Below are 17,818 nucleotides of genomic sequence, written 5' to 3'. Positions count from 1 at the left end.
ACACATGAACTAGCACCTCTAATTTACTCACAAGGTTCTGTTTTGAATACCACCTTAAAAAAAATCTCAGAAGACATCCACAATTAGTTTGGGATAATATTCTGCCCACAGGCTGTTACCTTGCAGATGAAAAATTATCCTTTTGTAATGTTTTCTCTAGTATAAAACCCTAAATAGCTGTATTGCGAAAGTTCCTTGGGTATATAATAGCTACTTTATGAGATGTGGGATCTATAATTTTTAAATAGTATTTTGATAGTGTAAAAGTGAATGTAAGATTTTTCTTGCTCCAGCATCTCATAGCTTAAAGTCACTTGTCTGATAATTAGTAAAGCAGTGCCAGATCCGCAGTCATAAAATTGGCTTTCTGCAAATTTTCTGTCTTGTTGCTTCAGAAGTATTTAGAACAAGACAATTAAGCAAATATCCAGAGGAAAAAGGTATGCTAGTAAACAGCTATTGGTGAGAAAGTGCTAATTTAGGCATTTCTCCCCTTCACAGGAAAAGCTGTAGTACATACATTTAGGACCATACCTAGAATAGCAATTTAGCAGCTTTTAGCATGGCAGCCACGTGCTGGTTAGTGCCCATTCATCCCTACAGCCCAGGTAATTAAGTTGATATTCCAACACGGCTTCACCTGCTGACCTTTTAGAAACAATGTGTTTTGCTGCATTAACAAATTAACTTCAAATCAGTGGCTCTCCCAGTAAACACGGAGAGTTTGAACATGCTTGCTTATCCCACTGTGGTGACAGACAGGAGCACCAACACTGGCAGTGCGGCTCTGGTAAAGTCCCTGTTCCCTGCAGGTGCCTCCCCGCCGCCCTGGGCCTGCTCCTGCCTGTTTTCACAGCCCTGTGTTAAGCCAGGCCTGTCCCTGCTCAATGCAGAGAGCGCTGCTGCCAGTGGGGAGTTCTGTCTTACCCTGCTCTGGGATGTGGGGCTCGGCAGTGCAGTGTGTGGTGCAGCACATACAAACCTCCCAACAAACTCCATTGTTGGCAGCACTGGGCAACTGAAATTGGAAACTGAGTGTTGGATTTGCCTGTGTTGTTACAAGCACTGAGGTCACAGTTCTGGGAGTGAACATGATGCCTGGTTGGAAGTCCAAGAGACAAAAAAGGCTTCTACACCTTTAATCTTTTCCCAAAGCAGCATTTGTATGTCTTTATTGTGGAAACACGTAGAACTGTTTTTTGATCAGAGAGGATTTAGATAGGTGATATCTAAATCTCAGCTGGAAAAAATAATCTAGTGACAGGATAAGGAAATGAAAGAATTGGCTCCTGCAAAGGAGTAGTTTATTTAAATATAAATATATAGAGTATTTGTAGTATGTTCATTTTCACTTACGCAGAACTAAAATGATACTTGCACAAGAAGTTTTGAGTTCTAGGCCATCATGATGCTTTAAGGTCTGGCTTGTAATTGTTGGTCACTTCGGAGTCCAATCCAGGACAGGATCTGAACATAAGCTCACCTTTAAGTGCTTGAAAAGTTTTTTCCATGCTCTTAAATGTCTGGTTTGAGGCTTTCTGCGTAAGTTTTCACTAGTACTAAAAATCACTTGGGATTTTAGTGAAAGTGTTTTTGAATATCCTGGTTTCCATTTGCATAAATGTAGTCTAGAGCACTTGGACCTCAAGGTCCAAGATTCCACCTTGAACATCTTTGTTGTGTCAGTAAATTTTGACTGTCTGGTTGGAGTGCTGTCCCTGCTGCCTTTGGTGTGACAAGAGCTGAGTTCAGCCCGGGCAGACACGGTACCTGTGCTGCCGAGGCACGTTGTGGCTCATGAGGTTTGTCACTGGTTTGGAAAAACAAAATAAGAAAAATGGGATTTTGTGAGGTGAGTATGAAGGTAATCACGTGCTGTCACATGCTCATGCCACTTTTGCCAGGACATCAGCAGTGTTTCCATGCAGGTGACTTTAATTTAGTCTCCACTTTGCTGCAGCAGCACAGACTCCGCCCGCCGCGGCCGCCGCCCCCAAAGATCCAGCGGTCCTCCAGGCCCGTGAGTAGCTGGAGATTGTTTCGCTGCCACAGCTTAACACTGCCTGAGTTATGCTCTTCGTAGCACTACTAAACCCTGGTAGTTTGGATTGTCAAACTCTGCACAAAAGCCATGTGTGAATTATGCTCCTAAACTGCCTTCTCTCTGCTGCGGCACAGCCCTGGGACCCGCGGTTGTTCTGCTTTTCTCTGGCGAGCCCTGCAGCTCTTGGGCAGCTCTGCAGGTAACTGGGGCTGCTCTGGCCACGTCTGGTTTGACTTTTGCAGTGATTTCTTACACACAAAGCTCTGCTAGACTGGCTGGCAGAAGTTTTTAGCCAGTGAGCTTTTGAAGACTTGCACTGAACTCAAATCTGAAAGGAAGCAGAAGCCTGAAGAGAAAATATTTATTCTCTGCAAGTTACTCTTTAAATTAATTGGGATGCCTAATTCTTCTCCATGGGACAGATGTGTGAATAGACTTGAAGAAAACAAGGTTGATCTTTGGCAGTAGAACATTGGCACTGTGTTATGGGTGACACACACTGGGTAATTCCATGGTGTAAAACAAAGGGACGGCAGGTTGGCCAGAGGAAGGGACTCTTCCATGGAAGAACTGCACAGAAATCACTGACAGTGCAGTGCCTTTACTGTGTTAGGCAGGGATACCTTATCTCAGCAGTTTTCCCCCCAAAACACTCGCTGTAGGACAGTTTTTACCTATGGACTGTGCAGGATGGCGTTAAAACTGGGCACCCTGCTGGGTCTGCAATAGATTTTTATTTTCTTTAGAAGCACAGGCAAGACGTATCAATTTAGGAGGGGTATTGGTTTTTGCTACAGCCGTGGAAGATACTTATGTGTATTCAGGACTTCAGCTTTATGAATATAATTCCCCCTAAATAATCTTGCTTCCTTATCCATACACATACATGCATAAGAAAGAGAGAGATGCAAGTTTTCAAATCTAATCTTGCTAAAACTTGTTAAAATGTGTTTTGGATGAGCAGGTAACTGGTTAACAAGTGCAACTGGGTGTGTGTTTTAACTTTTGGTCTCTGGTGCATGTTCCTGTGTGACATTTCAGTGGCATGTGTTTCTTCTCCTCCCTCTTTTTAACTCTGGGTGTTTAGCTTAACAGAGTCATTTTAATGTTTTTTTTTTCCCTGAAGACTTCTGTTTTCTGTGTTTAAAAAGCAGCATTGTCTATGATTATGTGTGTTCTCTTAAATGCAATGGGCATGGGAGACCCTCCCAGATGTGTTTCACTAGGATCAGTCTTTGCATGTGTACTGTGGGGTTCCTGTAGTGCTTCCATGCCCTCGTGTTCCACATTTGGCAGGTGTAAGGGGGCATGTTGTGATTCCTCTGTACCGAAGTTGCTGAACTATATTGTTCAAATGGAGTCATTTATTATGTGGAAGTCTTGTTAAGACTGTTTAATCTCCCAGCTGCAGTGTATTAATAGTCCTCACTGTAACATGGTTGGTTCAACTGTCTTTGCTCCCAATGTGATTGATAAAAGGTTGGAAATGTTATAATGAAAGCTCCTGTTGCATTCCTCTGGCTGTGTCAGTAAGTGGAACAGAAAGGCTTCATTCATCAAGGGGAAATTCAAGATAAATGTAAATTATTATAATCAATCCCAAAAATATGCTTGTACAAAATATACATAAATTTGTTGTTGTTCAGAACTGTTATTTGGCTTTTAGTAGTTGCAACACATTTCTGTATGTGTAAATAATACTTTGTGCAGGCTGCTTTTTCCCTCTCAGGCTTGGCAGCTCCTACAGAGGTGGGTATCAGCAAGTGATTTATCCTGGCCTTGTACACAAGCACTGAAGGAGGAGACCAGGCCACATAATACCAGAATTCCAGAGAAGTACTTTGTGCTGTAAGGAGGAATCCATGGGCACTAGCGCTTGCAATATGAGTAATTGCTAATAATAAAGCCAAGAACACAGACCAAAGAAAGGTTAAGGAAGCAGAACAGAGATGTTCTTTGCATTCTGCTGCTTTGGAAATGAGTGGTGGTGGTATTATGAAAGAGAGAGGGTTGTTGCTTCTAATTAATGGAGGTCTGTTTGGATTAATAGTGGCTGTTTGGAAACTTTATTCAATTAGAAAAAGTTAAAATGTAATAATTATGCATAAAGTTGATGGGGGCAGTAATAAGCACATTCAACCCTTCTGTCCTGGAAGTTTACCTTTTTTCTTTTGGCTGTGTGCTCACGTAATTGGATTTCTTTGATACTTTTGCATTTGATAAGCATTTAACCTTGCCTCTGTGGCTATGTGAGACTCAAAATCCAGCAAGGAATGGACTTGATACCTGGCTTTTCCCTGCAGTTCCCTGTGAACAATGCTCTAAATCCCGCTTAGCTTTGTCACCCCGCACCGGGCTGGGGGCCCCCAGAGCCACCCCAAACTCTCATCTCTCTCCCTCCTCGGCAGCACACCCACCCGAAAGGTGAAAGTGTTCCCAGCATGCTGACAGGCCAGCTTTACACATCAGCTCCCAGCTCCCATTTAATTAAGCAGCTTGCTTTCTTCCTCTCTTTCCCTTTCTCCTTCGCGCTTTCCTCTCCCCCGTTCCTCCTGCCTGTCGCCCCCCTCTCCCGCACTCCTCTCTGCGGTCTCTCCCTGTTTTATCAGCCCTAATGAAGCAGTATTCTTCATCGATCCTGCTGATTGCCAGCCCATTCCTTTTGTTTGTTGGCACCGAGCCATTCTGCTGCGATCTGACAGCTCAGCTCCTCTAATTAGCTCTGTTGTTCTTTTCCCCATGTTTCACCACGTTGCAAGTTCAGTTGAAGTTGCCACAAACTTAATCCTTCCATTCCTGCTATAAATTCACATTCTTAAGCTGTCTTTATTGTAGAGAGGAGCAGCCTTGTGTGGGGACTGATCTCCAAGACCTTAACATCTGACCTTTTCATAAGCCCTTTTTCCTAAGAAATAGTGGCAATACAGCTCTGGATTTCTTCATCATATATGCTGTGCACCGTTTCCTTTGAAATGAAAATTCAGTGCAATAATGCTGCTGCTATTTTTTGCATACTGGCGTGTAGGGCAGAAGCACTACACACAATTTGGTGGCTTTCTCCTGGCAGGAAAATTTGAGGTTTATGTGCCTGGGAAGAACAATTTAAAAAACAAAACCAAAACAAACCTGGAAAGTCCCCCTCCCCCAACAAATAAAATTTTTTGAAACTTCCTTAGTCGCCCCAGAGCACTCAGAGTGTAGGCCATGAACAGCTCCTTTCTGTTGTGCCTCTTAAGGGAGCACAAGCTCTGGGAGGTCAGGAGCTGAGTTGTATTTCCAACTTTATTTGGGTGTTTGGGGATTTCTGTTGAGATTAGCATTGAGCTGAGCCAACAGAGCAAACTCTTATTTCAGGTAGAGTTGTACTTTCTTAGCAAAACACGTGAAACTGGTGTGTACAGTCTGCCCCTGATGCTGCAAATTCCCACATTTGACTCGCAGGGGTAATTTCAGCGCAGGATTCCTCACCAGTGTAGGCTGGCACCTACACAAACTTTGAGCACAAGTGCTTATTCCTTTCCTTAAATAAGGCTTATGCTTGTGAAATAAGGTTTTTGCTTGTGGAGATCCTGGTCAGAAATCAAGCTGAAGTTCCATACATTAGAAAGTGATGATGGATATGTATTTGAGATTGGTTTGGCAGCAACATCATCTTCCACAGAAAAGCTTTGGATTTTATTACAGACAACAAAAGATTAATGTAATACCAGGAGTGATAATGATGATATGGCTGGCGAGGGTTTGTGTTCAGCTGCTGGAGGAAAGCAAATTTTTAAAGAAGAAGGAGCTGAGTTTTTAATGTTAAAACATTTATCCTAAGTACACATTTTGCAGCGCTCCCTTACACAGAAGTCCTCACCTGAGGAGCTGGGTTCCTAGGAGCAGGTGGCCAGAAGGGTCGTGGTGTCAGAGCTGAGCCCCACTGCCCAGTGCGATGTCCAGAGCACAGGGACATCACCAACTTTACTCTCGCCACTGGCTGCGCAGGGGGAAGCTCATGCTTAGGGAATCGTTTCTCCAAAATTCAGCCCATACCAAACAGGACATAGCAAATAGCACATACTTAGTGACAAGGATATATATTTCATTTGCAAGTCATGGGGCCATGTGGTTTATATTAATACTTTAGATTCATTGGTGTATCCACATTCATGTGTAACATTGTTGTGGCACAAAAGACAAAGCAACACCGAATGGAAGATCCCTGTAGGATACTGATGGTTCTCCACATCTGTTATCTGGGTCTGCTGTTGGATCAGGGGAAGTGTTTGATGAGATGTCTCTGTGCATGCTGCAGGTTCGCCCCCCAAGACCTCATGTGGTTAAGAGGCCCAAGAGCAACATTGGTGTGGAGGGCCGGAGGACCTCAGTGCCCAGCCCAGAACAGTAAGTACTGTGCTGCTCTGCTTCTCTCTACTTGCATCAGCAAACAGCGTGTTCAGAACTGGGACTCACCAAAGGAGACATTAAAAAATACTGCAGATCAAAGTTAACTAAGTTTAACTAAGAAAAAAATTGATTTTTAAAAAAATGTTTTGGACCATTGTAGAGGAAGTGTGAAAAAGCAAGTAACCAAAGTTTGCTTGTGGGAAAATTCTGGTTTGCCAAGTTACACACACTCTGATCAGCCTCTTCAGTGAAAGTTTTCAGGTGTTGGAGGTTTGCTCATTTCTTTGTTGTTTTGTTTTACACTTTTCTTTCAAGGAAATTGTCAGTTCCAGCCCTGCAGATGCAGTGTTCTTGCCGGGCTGTACCTGGAGGGTGCAGAACTGGTTATTTTACAGTGATGGCAGAAGGGGCTGTGTCTGTCTCTGGGGTGCATTAACAGGACTGTGATGTCTGTGCGAGCTCTGTGGTGAGGGCTTGTAGGGCTTCACTTTGCACAGTACCAGCAAATTTATTCCCCCTTTAGCTGTGGCAGTGAAGGGGGAATGATCCAAAGCAGCTGTGCTGCTGCAGCCCACTGCTCCTGGACAAAAGGTGTTGGTTTCCAGTGTCTCTCTTGCGCACACCAGTATAGGCACGTTCTGTTACCTCAGGGAGGCTTTTTCAGGCACTTTCACTGATGTCACTTATTCAGGGATTTTTGCAAAGAAGACAGGGTGTGTGTGTTGGAGATTCTTGACGGTGCCAGAGTGGAGTTAGCAATGGGCCCTTGGGGTGGCCCTGAGCAGGGAATGGATGTACTGAAATATGGATGTATTGAACTGTGGATGTTCTGAAGTTGCCAGCACAGCTCAAGGGACACTGCTGTGTGTCACAAAAACACTGGAGGGACATCAGCGGGCATCAGTGCATGGACAGCTCTTTCCAGCCACCCCAGAGTGGGGGTATACTCTGGCTTTGGCCTAAACTGAACAGTGACTTCTCTGTTGTACAGGAATATTTGTCCATTTTACAGTGGAATTTGGTTGCCCTCTTGTGGATCAGATGCAGCTCCTGCAAAGGGCTGTGCTGGCTCTGCACAGAGGTTGTGGGGATTTTTAAACTAAAAGCATTTTCTTAATATTTAATCTGATGACTCACTGCATGTAGGTGGAGGATAATTGAATCAATTTAACATTTATGTGTGTTGCTATGGAGGGTTCTGCATGTTTGGGTTCAAAAGCTGCTGACATCCCAGTATTGCTCACTGCTAAAGTGTATCTTCAATTCCTGCCACTATCAGACATAAACATGAATGGTAAACATGCTGGACATATATTGTATTTTAATTATTTTATTTGGATCTAGTTTATTGCTGCTAATTTTAGTGAGTCTTTGCAGTTAGGCTGTTTTCACAAAATACAGAATTTTCATGATGTTTCCCACAAACTTTCTTTTTTCTGTCCCAGTAAGAAGTAATCTTTGTATAAGTGTTCTGAAATGGAAACAAGAGAGGTGTTATCTCTTTTAAAAATTCACACTGTTTTCCCTCTCTTGGATAACATTAGAATGGGTGAAAACACAAAACCACAATACATATTTTCACTCATTTTACCTGGTAGCACTGGGGATTAGGAAATTTATGTCTTTAGTTATACGAGTTAGTTCTTTTTATGTGTGCAAAAGAAATACATTGTTTTGGGGATGTCTGTGCTCATTTTCTAGTCAGTCTTCAGTTAAAGTGCAGGGGATCAGGAGCAGTGACTGCAAAGAACAGCCAAGATCATGGCTCATGTCTGTTGTTAAACGAGTGTGTTTACAAGAGCTCAGGGGAAGCATTGTTGTTTCCCCAACAAAATTATTGGTGGTTTTTTTTCTATTTCAATAACAAGTTGGGGGATTGTAGAATTTTGTCAATAATTCAAGATTTGTGATGTCTGATTCTTAAAAATTTGTCATAAAATCTAAAATTATAATTTTTTAGAAAGCTTTTTTGGTTCTAAGGTAAGAGGAATAATTTGTAGAGGGAGAGCTCAGGAAATGCTGGATACCACCTGGGACAGCCCTTGACACGTGGGATGTGCCTCTTTTAGACACAAATCAGTTGTTCACAGAAAGAAGATGTTGCATTTTTAACAGACAGGCAGTTTTTGGAGAGCTCCGTTTTACACCCCAGCAAGATTTCCTGTTACATGTGGAATAGGCTTCCAGAGTGCTCCGGGATCTGTGTCCTGGCTGGCTCCAGGGCATGCGGAGTGGGAGGAAAGGAACTGGGACACTGGGAGGGCAGGCTCCCAGTGCCCGGGGTGTCAGAGCTCCGGGGCTGCAGCCCGTGCTGGGACAGGCCGCTGTGGCCCTGCAGCAGCCCCGGAGGGCTTGGCAGAGGAGCTCTGCATTGCCTGGCACTGGGAGTGCCCCAGCGGGCACTGCCCGGGATTTGAGATGAGCTCGGTGGAGCTGTGTGGGATGGGACAGGCTCGCAGGGCACTGGAAATTCCAGATGTAACCGGGCTCTCAGGGCCCCACCACGCAGCAGTTGGGGGTGCTGAAGGTTTTCCATGGCCTTGCCAAGCAGGGAGCTCTGACTGACACTGACTGTGCAGGATATGCAGGAAGGAATTCCACGGGTAGGTCTGTGGTGTGTTCACATGGAAGAGTTCCCAGGTAATCTCCGCAGTCCGAAGCCTCCTCTCTCATAGCGGCAAGAAAAAGCCCGTGCATCCAAATCCCTCATTCTCTGTATTTTACTGTCTAAGAGGGACAAATTCTTTAATTCCCTAGAGTTTCTGTGTAGCTGTTCTTTAAAAAACTATGTCAATAAAAAATAATACTTCCTCAAATCTGGGGAGCCCTTTTTTGGAGAATAATGATAAGTCCATACACCCCTTTGTGCCATAATCTCAATATTCAGGAAAAAGCAATACTGTAATAAAATGTACAAATTTAATTTTTTCATAACCAAAACATCCTTTTGAATTATTGCAGAATTCTCCTTATTAATTCCCATCTCCTGCACTCCCATTTTCTGTATATATATTTTTTTTTCTATCTCAAGTACGTTTAGGTGTCAATTAAATTTGAAATATCTACATTTGTCAGCATTTCATTTTTGGCCAGCGTGATGTGCTGCTGCTTTGTCCGTGCATCCTGACACATGAAAAAAGCTCCTGAGATGCAGATCTTCCTCATTAAAACGGAGCCCCCGCTCCGCTCCGGTGCCGGCGCCGCGGAGCGTCCCGGCCGCGCGGCGCCGGGGCTGACACGGGGCTTGCGGCGGGCGGCGCTGGCGGCCCCGGGGCCACGGGCACGGAGCGGCCCCGGGGCAGCCGCAGCCCCGGCAGCCTGCCGCAGGGTGGGGTCCGACCCTTTCCCTTCCCTTTCCCTTTCCCCTTCCCTTCTCCCTTGCCTTCCCGTCTCCCCTCTCCAGCCCCTCTCCCGCCGCTCTGCTCTCGCACTTCTCCGTGCAAGGGGTCCTGTGAGGGCAGAGGCAGCCGCGGGAGAGCTCCCGAGCTCGGTTAATGAGGGAACAAGCACTTTCGGTGCATTCTACTGCCTCAAGCCAGTAAAAAATGTACACTTGGACAGTTTTAGATTGTTCACACCGTATCTTGGACTGAAATCTCTGACAGAGCACAGCAACAGCTAAACTCAGGGCTTGTTCTTTTCATTTAAGCTCTTGCCACATGACCAAACCGGAGCCTGTTACCTTGCACTGTAGTTCAGGTTTTTTGTACTGCAGTGCCATTGGTGATCTGGCCAACACAATCCATGTTATCTCTTCAGAGTTTGTTCCCAGTTCACTGAATTGCACACCATACAGTGCATTGGGATGAGGCATATCTGGAGGCAAACAAAAGGTACCTGAGCAGTGCTCTGAGGGAATGTACCAGTTCAGTTGTTATATGTAGTTACCAAACATTGAGTGTATCAGCAGGATATGTGGAAATTTAGTGTGACTCTGGATTTCTGGACATAATTTTAGATTTTCTGGAATCACGTTAGATGGTAATTTCCTCTTCTAAGGAACACAGATATACGTATCTAAGTACAAAACAAATATTTTTAAGTATCTTTGCTTTCTTATTTATTTTAGGTGGAGCTTTTTGTTAGTGTAAATTGATTTTTTTCATAGTCACTTTCTAACAAAAAAAAAAGTTTAAAAAATGTTATAACAAATGTTTCCTGCTGCAGTAGCCCCACCTCCTTCCCCTGGATACCTGTTCCAGCAGGAGAGGGGAAAGCAAGCAATGCACCAGCTTTAATTGGAATAACGCAGACTGTGGTTTAATACCATCGGCTGCAGCCACTGCCACCTGTTAGAGACTTTTTATTAATTAGCTCTGACCTGACTGTGAGTAAACATTCATTGGCAGTGGCAACTCGGGCCCTCTTCTCTTTTCCTGACCTAATCTTTAAGAGCTGATTCTCAGTTAACTGCTGAAGAAAGGAACACATACGCCTTACTTGACAAACTGCATTTCATACCAATCCTTGGACAGCTTAGGTTTTATTCTAGAGTGAAGCAGTTTCAAATGTGAAAAATAGATACAAATAGGAACTGGTACCCTGGAGTCAGCTCCTCTTGTGCATCAGACTAAATGTCTGTAAAGCAGAGAGGGAGATCTAATGTTTGTCAGAGCTCAGAGAGCCAGAGGAGCAGAGCTGTCTGAAGAACAGAGAGGTGCCCAGCTCTGTAGGGAACGTGGTGGGGAAATGTGGTTTCTGTATTGTCCCCTGCTCTGTGGTGGGACTGTGGGCAGCGGTCCCTTCCCTTGGGCATCCCATGGCACCCTGCCCTTGGGAGAGGGGTTGTGTTCTGTGCCTGGGCAGCAGAGCTCAGCGTTCCCTGCCGAGCTCTCCGCTGTGCAGTCAGTTGGGGTCAGGATGATCTGGGTCTCTGGAGCCCCTGGTTTCTCTCCTCAGGAGCTGTCACTGTGACCACTCAATAATTTCCTTTTCTCTTCCTGTTCCCCAGCCTCGTAAAGCCCATGCGACACTATACGGTCTTCCTCTCTGAGGACTCCTCTGATGATGAATTTCAGCAGGAAGAGGATCCTGTCTCTGGCTTCTCTGAAAACTTTTTCTTCTCTGCTCCTTTCGAATGGTCTATCCTTTACTCTTTTGTTGTGTTCATGCCAGCTTCAAACAGTGGGATTTGCATTGCTCAGGGCACCTGCTCCTGTTCTGGGATTTTGGAGATACTCCTGGGGTCTCTGTGCAGTGCTTGATGAATGGCCAGCATTTCTCCTGCTTGTTTGTTTTGATGTTGAGCAGCATGAAAAAGCATCCTCCTGCATGAAACACTGCAGCAACACACAGCTTATGGGCTTCCATCGACTCGAGCTCTGTGGGATGTCACCCTTCCATTTGTCCTTTGTTCCAACATGCTGCTTGTGCTCCTGTCCAAACCTTCCGCCGTTCATTCTTGTGTGGTGCTGCTGTGCTTTTGGGTTGTCCTGTGCGCCTCGTTCCAGTGCAGTTGTCAGCCTTTTCCAGTGTCACCTGTTTGAATCCAGCCTCTCTGGCTCTCTGTCAGGTATCACATCCCTGCAGGTATCCTCTGAGGGCATTGAGTACAATCTGACAATTATACAAGAAGCAGGAAGTTTGTTGTGTCTATTTGTATCCAGCTTTTGCATTTGTAACTTGTACATTCCCAAACCTCTAACTCAGTCTTGAAAGATGGTGCTGAACAGCCGGGTCACAACTGCTCATTGATGCTGTGGCTGGAGGGTTCTGTCCCCTGCTCACAGTGCCCGTGGTAGGGGAAGGAGCACGGCCTGCCCAGGGTGCCCATGTGAGGCAAGAGGGGCCCTGCCAGATGCGGGTTCAGCTGCACTAAATCCCTCTTGCTGCCTATTGGAACATCCCAACCCCAGCGGGCAGCTCTGAGCTGAGCCCTCACTGAATGTCAGCAGAGGATTTGTTATTTCCTAACCTCGCCTGCTCGAGGATTTCTAGGGGATGAAAGGGAGATAAATTGCACAGAGCTGCATTCATTATTTTAACAAATGCAGTCACTGGTTTGACCAGAACCTTTGGGAAGAGGCACTGGGGTACCGTGAGCTGCTGCTTCAGAAATCCACATGATGCCACATCCAGGCAGTTCAGGAGCTGGGAGATGGATGATGCCCAGTCACAGCTGAGCAGCTGAAGCCTGGCAGCCACAGCTGGGTCAGACCAGGCTGGAGAAGGAGGTTGCCAGTGGGACAGAGGGGTCTGCAGTTGCTGAAATCCATTGTGTGCTGCAGACACAGGTTCAGGGGCTGACAGGGAAGGGATGTGACTGCAGGCAGGTGGGATGGAGAGGTTCAGTAGGATAGGGCCAGAAAATGTTCCCCCACTTGTGTTTCGGGTAAAGGAGACCAGTTTTGTTTGCAGAATATCCCTTAGGGAGTTGCAGTGTGACCTAGAGTGATGTGAGACTAAAGACACAACCAAAGTTTGTGAGATCCCCTCCTGAGGCCGTGTGCCATCACTGTCTGCCTGGTACCTGCAGTGCCCCTGTCCTGGTGCGGGCTCAGTGCCTGCTGTGTGTGTGCTGGGGAGGGAAGCCAGCTGGACTCTGTGTGAATTTGCATGATATAGGTGTACTATGATAAAATATGGAAAGGGGAGGAGGGTTCTTCCACAGGATGTGTTTTTGCAGGTCTCACAAATATTTTCTTTAAATTGAAGGCTTGTTTAAATGCCACAGTACAACTGGCTGCCAGTCAGGTGCCAATCCCTACAGCCATGTGTGGCACTTGTTTGTTATTAATTGGATGCACATCGTGCTGCTGTTCTCTGTACACACACCAAAATGCAAATGGGCTGCTTCAGTTTTTTGCTGAGGTATGTGCAAGAGAAGCATCCTGCTAACTCAGCCTTGGCTGGGAATGCAAAGGAGGTGTCTCCGTAATGGATTGTGGTGTTTCTTGATAAGATGACACCAATGAAATCATTGGAGCCTACACAGTGTTCCCAATTATTGCAGGAAAACACTGAGTTATGTTGTGTGCTGAGTTAGCTCAAAGCCCAAGGATGTCAGTGCCTGCAAACATGGGGTGCAGAGGCGTGCCTGGCCCGAGGGGAGCCCAGACAGCCAGCATGGGGAGCTGGTGTCCCATCATCCGTGCTCTGAGAGCTCCCTCCTCAGCCTGGCTGTGCCTGCATGACCACAGCTTTCCTCTGAGCAGTTCCCACTTGGCTCTTGCCCTTCTGAGCACCCTCAGGTGCCAGGTCCCCTCTGCATGTCCCCCTGCCCTTGGGCACTGCTCCCAGCCTGCTCTGCACGGGGGCTATCTGAGCTGCATTTGCTACTGGGGAGCCCTTTGTAACACATCCAGCTTTAGGAAATTGTGTTCAAAACAAAGAATTAGAAATATGGTCATTTGCAACGTGATTTTTGGTTCTGTGCCAGGCCTCAGCCGTACCGGGCTCTGAAGGAGTCGGACAGTGCCGATGGAGAGGACGTGGGCAGCCCGGAGAAAGCGAGAGAGCCGCTGCCCCCGAGCCCTCTGCTCTCCAGCAAGGCCTCAGAAGTCAACCTCCTGGAAGATATCTTCCCCAGCTTGGAAGTAGAAGCCCAGCCCCAGCCCCTCAGCCAGGCCAAGAGCCTGGAGGATCTGCGGACACCCAAGGAGGAGGCGGAGCAGCGCTGCTCCTTTGAATACCAGGTCAGGGGGTTCCTGTGTCCTGGGGGTGGCCCAGAGCTCATTCTGAGGAACTTTTTCATATTATTAGGTGGATCCTAATAATAATCATCATCATCATCTATTTCCAGGGGTTTGCTCATGTGTTTCAGAATTAATTGCTGAATTAAGAAATGGCTTAAATGCGACTCAGTTATAAGTAACTGTTTCCTCTAAAGCCTTTCCTTCTGAAGGAAGGAATATTTGCCCTGTTCCTCAGAATCTGTTTTTCCAGTGGCTGTCACACACACTTATCTTTGAGGTTGATGGTCAGCAGTGAGAATAAATAATTGGTAATTTTCAGGTGCCCTCCAAACTTTTTTTTTTTAATCTGGCTATTTTGGGCTAAGCATCATTTGAACAATCTCCCTCTGAAGAAAACAGGATTGTTTGTGAAGGTCCATAGCTCAGAAAGTGTTAAACTAAAGCAGACTCCAAGATGTTCATCTGACATTAAAGAAGCAAATGTCATTTCTACCTTAGAATAATATTGAATTTAGTGTTACAGTCAGATATTTCATTTGTCAGCTTTTTCCATGCAGCAATTAAGGCTCCTCAGCTTCTGTGCCTTGGACACAGGTATGTGCTCTTTACTGGGCTGTGACAGATGCACAGCATGTCCCAGCTGAACAACCCCTTGGAGGCAGAGCTGGAATTGGAGCTGCAGAGTTCCTGGCTGGTTCCTGTCTGTCCTTCCTGGTCACATGCTCTTGTCCCTTTGCACTGCCTGCAGCCTGGGGACAGATCCTCTTCCGTCACAGCAGCCTGAACTCACTTCCTGCTCTGTGTTGGGGGGACATCACTAAGAGTTAATGCTTGTTCTGCTCTCTTGCAGAGAATGGATCTTGGTGTGTCCGAGAGGAATAGGATTGTGCCAAGCATGAAGCTGTCCCACCCTTACAACAAGCTGTGGAGTATGGGCCATGATGATATGGCTATTCCCACCAAATACTCCCAAAGCTCACCTGAAAGACCCTTGGCTGCGCTGGGTAACATGCCCCCCATCACCAGGAGACCCCAGAGCGGGGACAGTGGTCTGGCTCCTGCAGAAAAGGATGAATCCAATCCTGCCATTCAAGGGAATATCACCATTCCTAGGCCACAGGGAAGAAAGACTCCAGAACTGGGGATTGTGCCACCGCCACCAGCACCCAGAGCTTCCAAGCACCAGGCTCCAGCTGGGTCAGCGGAAGTCCTCACCACTCATGGGCGCAGCCCCTTGGTTTCAGATCTTATCCCAGAGCCCTTTGGGGCTGGGAATGTGTCCTTAGACCCTGAAATGCAGCAGTCTGTAAATCCCTCCTCTCACCCATCACAGCTGCTGTGCAATGCTGCAGGCACTGCTGAGATGCTGCAGCCCGTGCGGGTGAAGACGGAAGGTGCAGGTAACGAGGGCGACCTCCTGCTGAGCCTGCTGGACCCGCTGAGAACCGCGGGCTGGCCAGGCAGGGCCCCGCAGGGCTCGGCCCCGCAGGGCTCGGCCCCTGCGCCCGCCTTCGGTGCCCTGCCAAGTGACTTTGTGCCTCCTCCAGCTGCACCGTTTGCCCAGCCCCTTGGCTATCCTGCCCCAGCTCCACCACCTTTTCTACAGCCCTCCCCGAATCCGTTCACCCAGACACTGCCAAGAGCCCTTCCAGTGTCCCTGGTCAGACCCCCGAGGGGCTCCTTCACCCCCTCCTTAGGTCACGCGTACAGCTCCAGCTTCATATCCCCCACTGCCAGCTTCTACCCACCACAGAGACCTCAGCCCCACATGGCCACACTGTCCATGCCAAACCTGTTCAGCCAGGCTCCTGCTATGCCAGCAGCTGGCTCCTTGCTCCTGCAGAGCCACAGCCCTTCTCCCACCAGCTCCCTCCAGCCAGCGTGTCTGGGTGGTCCCTCCAAACCCCGAACGTTACAGGTGGGCCAGCCCAGCACAAGGGTAGATCCCAAACAAGCACTGGCTCTCCTGGCCAATGAACCCCCTCTGGTCCCTGCCAGGCCAGCCAAGGGCTTGGAGTCAGTGTTACTGTCCTCAAAATCTGAGGAGACAAAAGATCCATTTGAAGATCTGTTAAAAAAGACCAAGCAGGATGTGTCACCCACACCAGGTAAGGTGGAGCAGCTCAGAAAGCGATGGGAAACCTTTGAGTGATGCGCCCCATGGCCTTGGTGTCCTTTTGGAAGTGACAGAGGGGTTTTTTGGTTTTTTTTAGGCAGCATAAAACCAAGCATTTCTTTTAAGGAAGGCTGAGGCAGGACCGCTGCAGGACCATCACTGAGCTGCAATTCAACACGAGAGCTTTTTGCCCACAGGTCAGTCCCCCGTTGTCCCAATCCCTGACACTGCTCCCTCACTCCCCACCACCAAACCCTGGGATTCCTGCACTGACCAAAGCGTGAGGGGAGGTGGGTTGGGTTGGGATTTCCACACACAGCTTTTCAGACAGTACTACTGATGCACAAGTTACTCCCTCCCTGTACTTTCAGTCCTTGGCACACCTGGAGCGTGACACAGCACACTCTGCTGCAGTTCATTCCTGCCTCTGGGAATGGGTGTCAGTTTTTCTGGCATTACACACAGAAATACGACATTTTGTTTCCACATGCAAAGTGCAGCAAAGCAGCCTGACTTGTGGGCTGCACTGAACTGATCCATCGGGCTCTGTTTGTGCCCCCTGAATGCCAGCCACCCCGGAGCTGTGCTGTCAGATGGGCTTTGGTGGCACTTTTGACTCCCTCCCCAAACACCGACAGCTGGGGCAGAGTTGTCACAGGCCTGGAAACCACAGCACAGAGCAGCTGCTCAGGGATTGGTCCTGCATCTCTGTTGGGAAACTGGAAACACCAGCAATTATTTTCATTTTTTTGACTTTGTTTTTGTTAAATACATCAGAAAATAGAGGCCATAAAGAGTATCCTAGTTCTTATATGTGTATCTTAATATTATCTATCAATATTATACATGGCAGTATATGAATGGAATGTAACAATATCTTACTTGATTATTACAAACAAAAAAGAGAAAAAACTTGGGGTATTACGGTTCCCAGCTCCTGAGTGCGGGTGAAGGCCGGTGTGCTGACGGGGCTGAGGGCAGGGGTGTCCAGGAGGAGGGATGGGGCTCTGTGGCCTCGCTTGAGCCTCGGGCTGGCCCCAGCTGGCGCGCGAGGCACCGAGCACAGAGGGCACCGGGCAGGGCAGGGGACGCTCAGCTGGGTGTTCTGAGCCCCCTCTCTGTGTTCTCCAGACATTTCACACGAGCCTCAGCATCCCCCAGGAAAGCTGCTGTCTCTGATCATTTCTGTTTCACTTCAGTGGTGCTTTTTTGGTTTGTTTTGTATCTGGGCACACTCTGGTGTAAAACCTGTCATTCTCACAGAGGGAATCACGTCACCATTGAGCCTTTGATAAAGGAAATCATCTTGGACACATGGGGAAATTCTTGTAAAGCTTTATCTGATTTCCAATGTATCTATTTTATTCATGTAATCTTGGAAGTTTTCTTACTCTGGGGAATAGGAATGGCTGTCTCTGTGTTCAAGTCTGGGCAGTACAAAAGAAAAGTACTCTTAATATCTGAAATGCTGCCGGTTTTGGGAAGACCACAGTATTCCAGGAATATTCTGTTTCTGTGCAGTGCTGTTCCTTTGACAAGCCATTCACTTGGATTTGTATTTTCTTTTTGTGTTGAAAGACAGATGAGTTTAGTATTGCATAGTAAAATATTTAAAGTCTAAGACACCAGTTCCAT

General features: G+C 47.0%; 1 protein-coding gene across 6 annotated transcripts in view; it reads left to right on the top strand.

Annotated features, from left to right (window-relative positions):
- Positions 1 to 17,804, top strand: part of DENND1A (DENN domain containing 1A) — a 159,585-nt gene extending 141,781 nt beyond the window's left edge. For 2 of the 6 annotated variants that reach the window (XM_042052482.1, XM_042052487.1), the window contains 5 exons: positions 1,961 to 2,020; positions 6,342 to 6,430; positions 11,385 to 11,513; positions 13,812 to 14,067; positions 14,918 to 17,804. In XM_042052482.1, the coding sequence (XP_041908416.1) occupies positions 1,961 to 2,020; positions 6,342 to 6,430; positions 11,385 to 11,513; positions 13,812 to 14,067; positions 14,918 to 16,219 (1,836 nt within the window). In that variant the 3' untranslated portion in view covers positions 16,220 to 17,804. The remainder of the gene's footprint in view (positions 1 to 1,960; positions 2,021 to 6,341; positions 6,431 to 11,384; positions 11,514 to 13,811; positions 14,068 to 14,917) is intronic. The other 4 variants (XM_042052483.1, XM_042052484.1, XM_042052485.1 and 1 more) reach the window with 4 other exon arrangements.
- The last annotated feature ends 14 nt before the right edge of the window (positions 17,805 to 17,818 follow it).

This window comes from Corvus kubaryi, unplaced genomic scaffold, assembly GCF_017639235.1.
Source record: "Corvus kubaryi isolate FWS band 111438036 unplaced genomic scaffold, C.kubaryi_AGA036_p1.0 78, whole genome shotgun sequence".
Classification (NCBI taxonomy): domain Eukaryota; kingdom Metazoa; phylum Chordata; class Aves; order Passeriformes; family Corvidae; genus Corvus; species Corvus kubaryi.
Note: the sequence above shows the minus strand (reverse complement) of the source record. Positions and strands in the feature narration are given on the sequence as shown.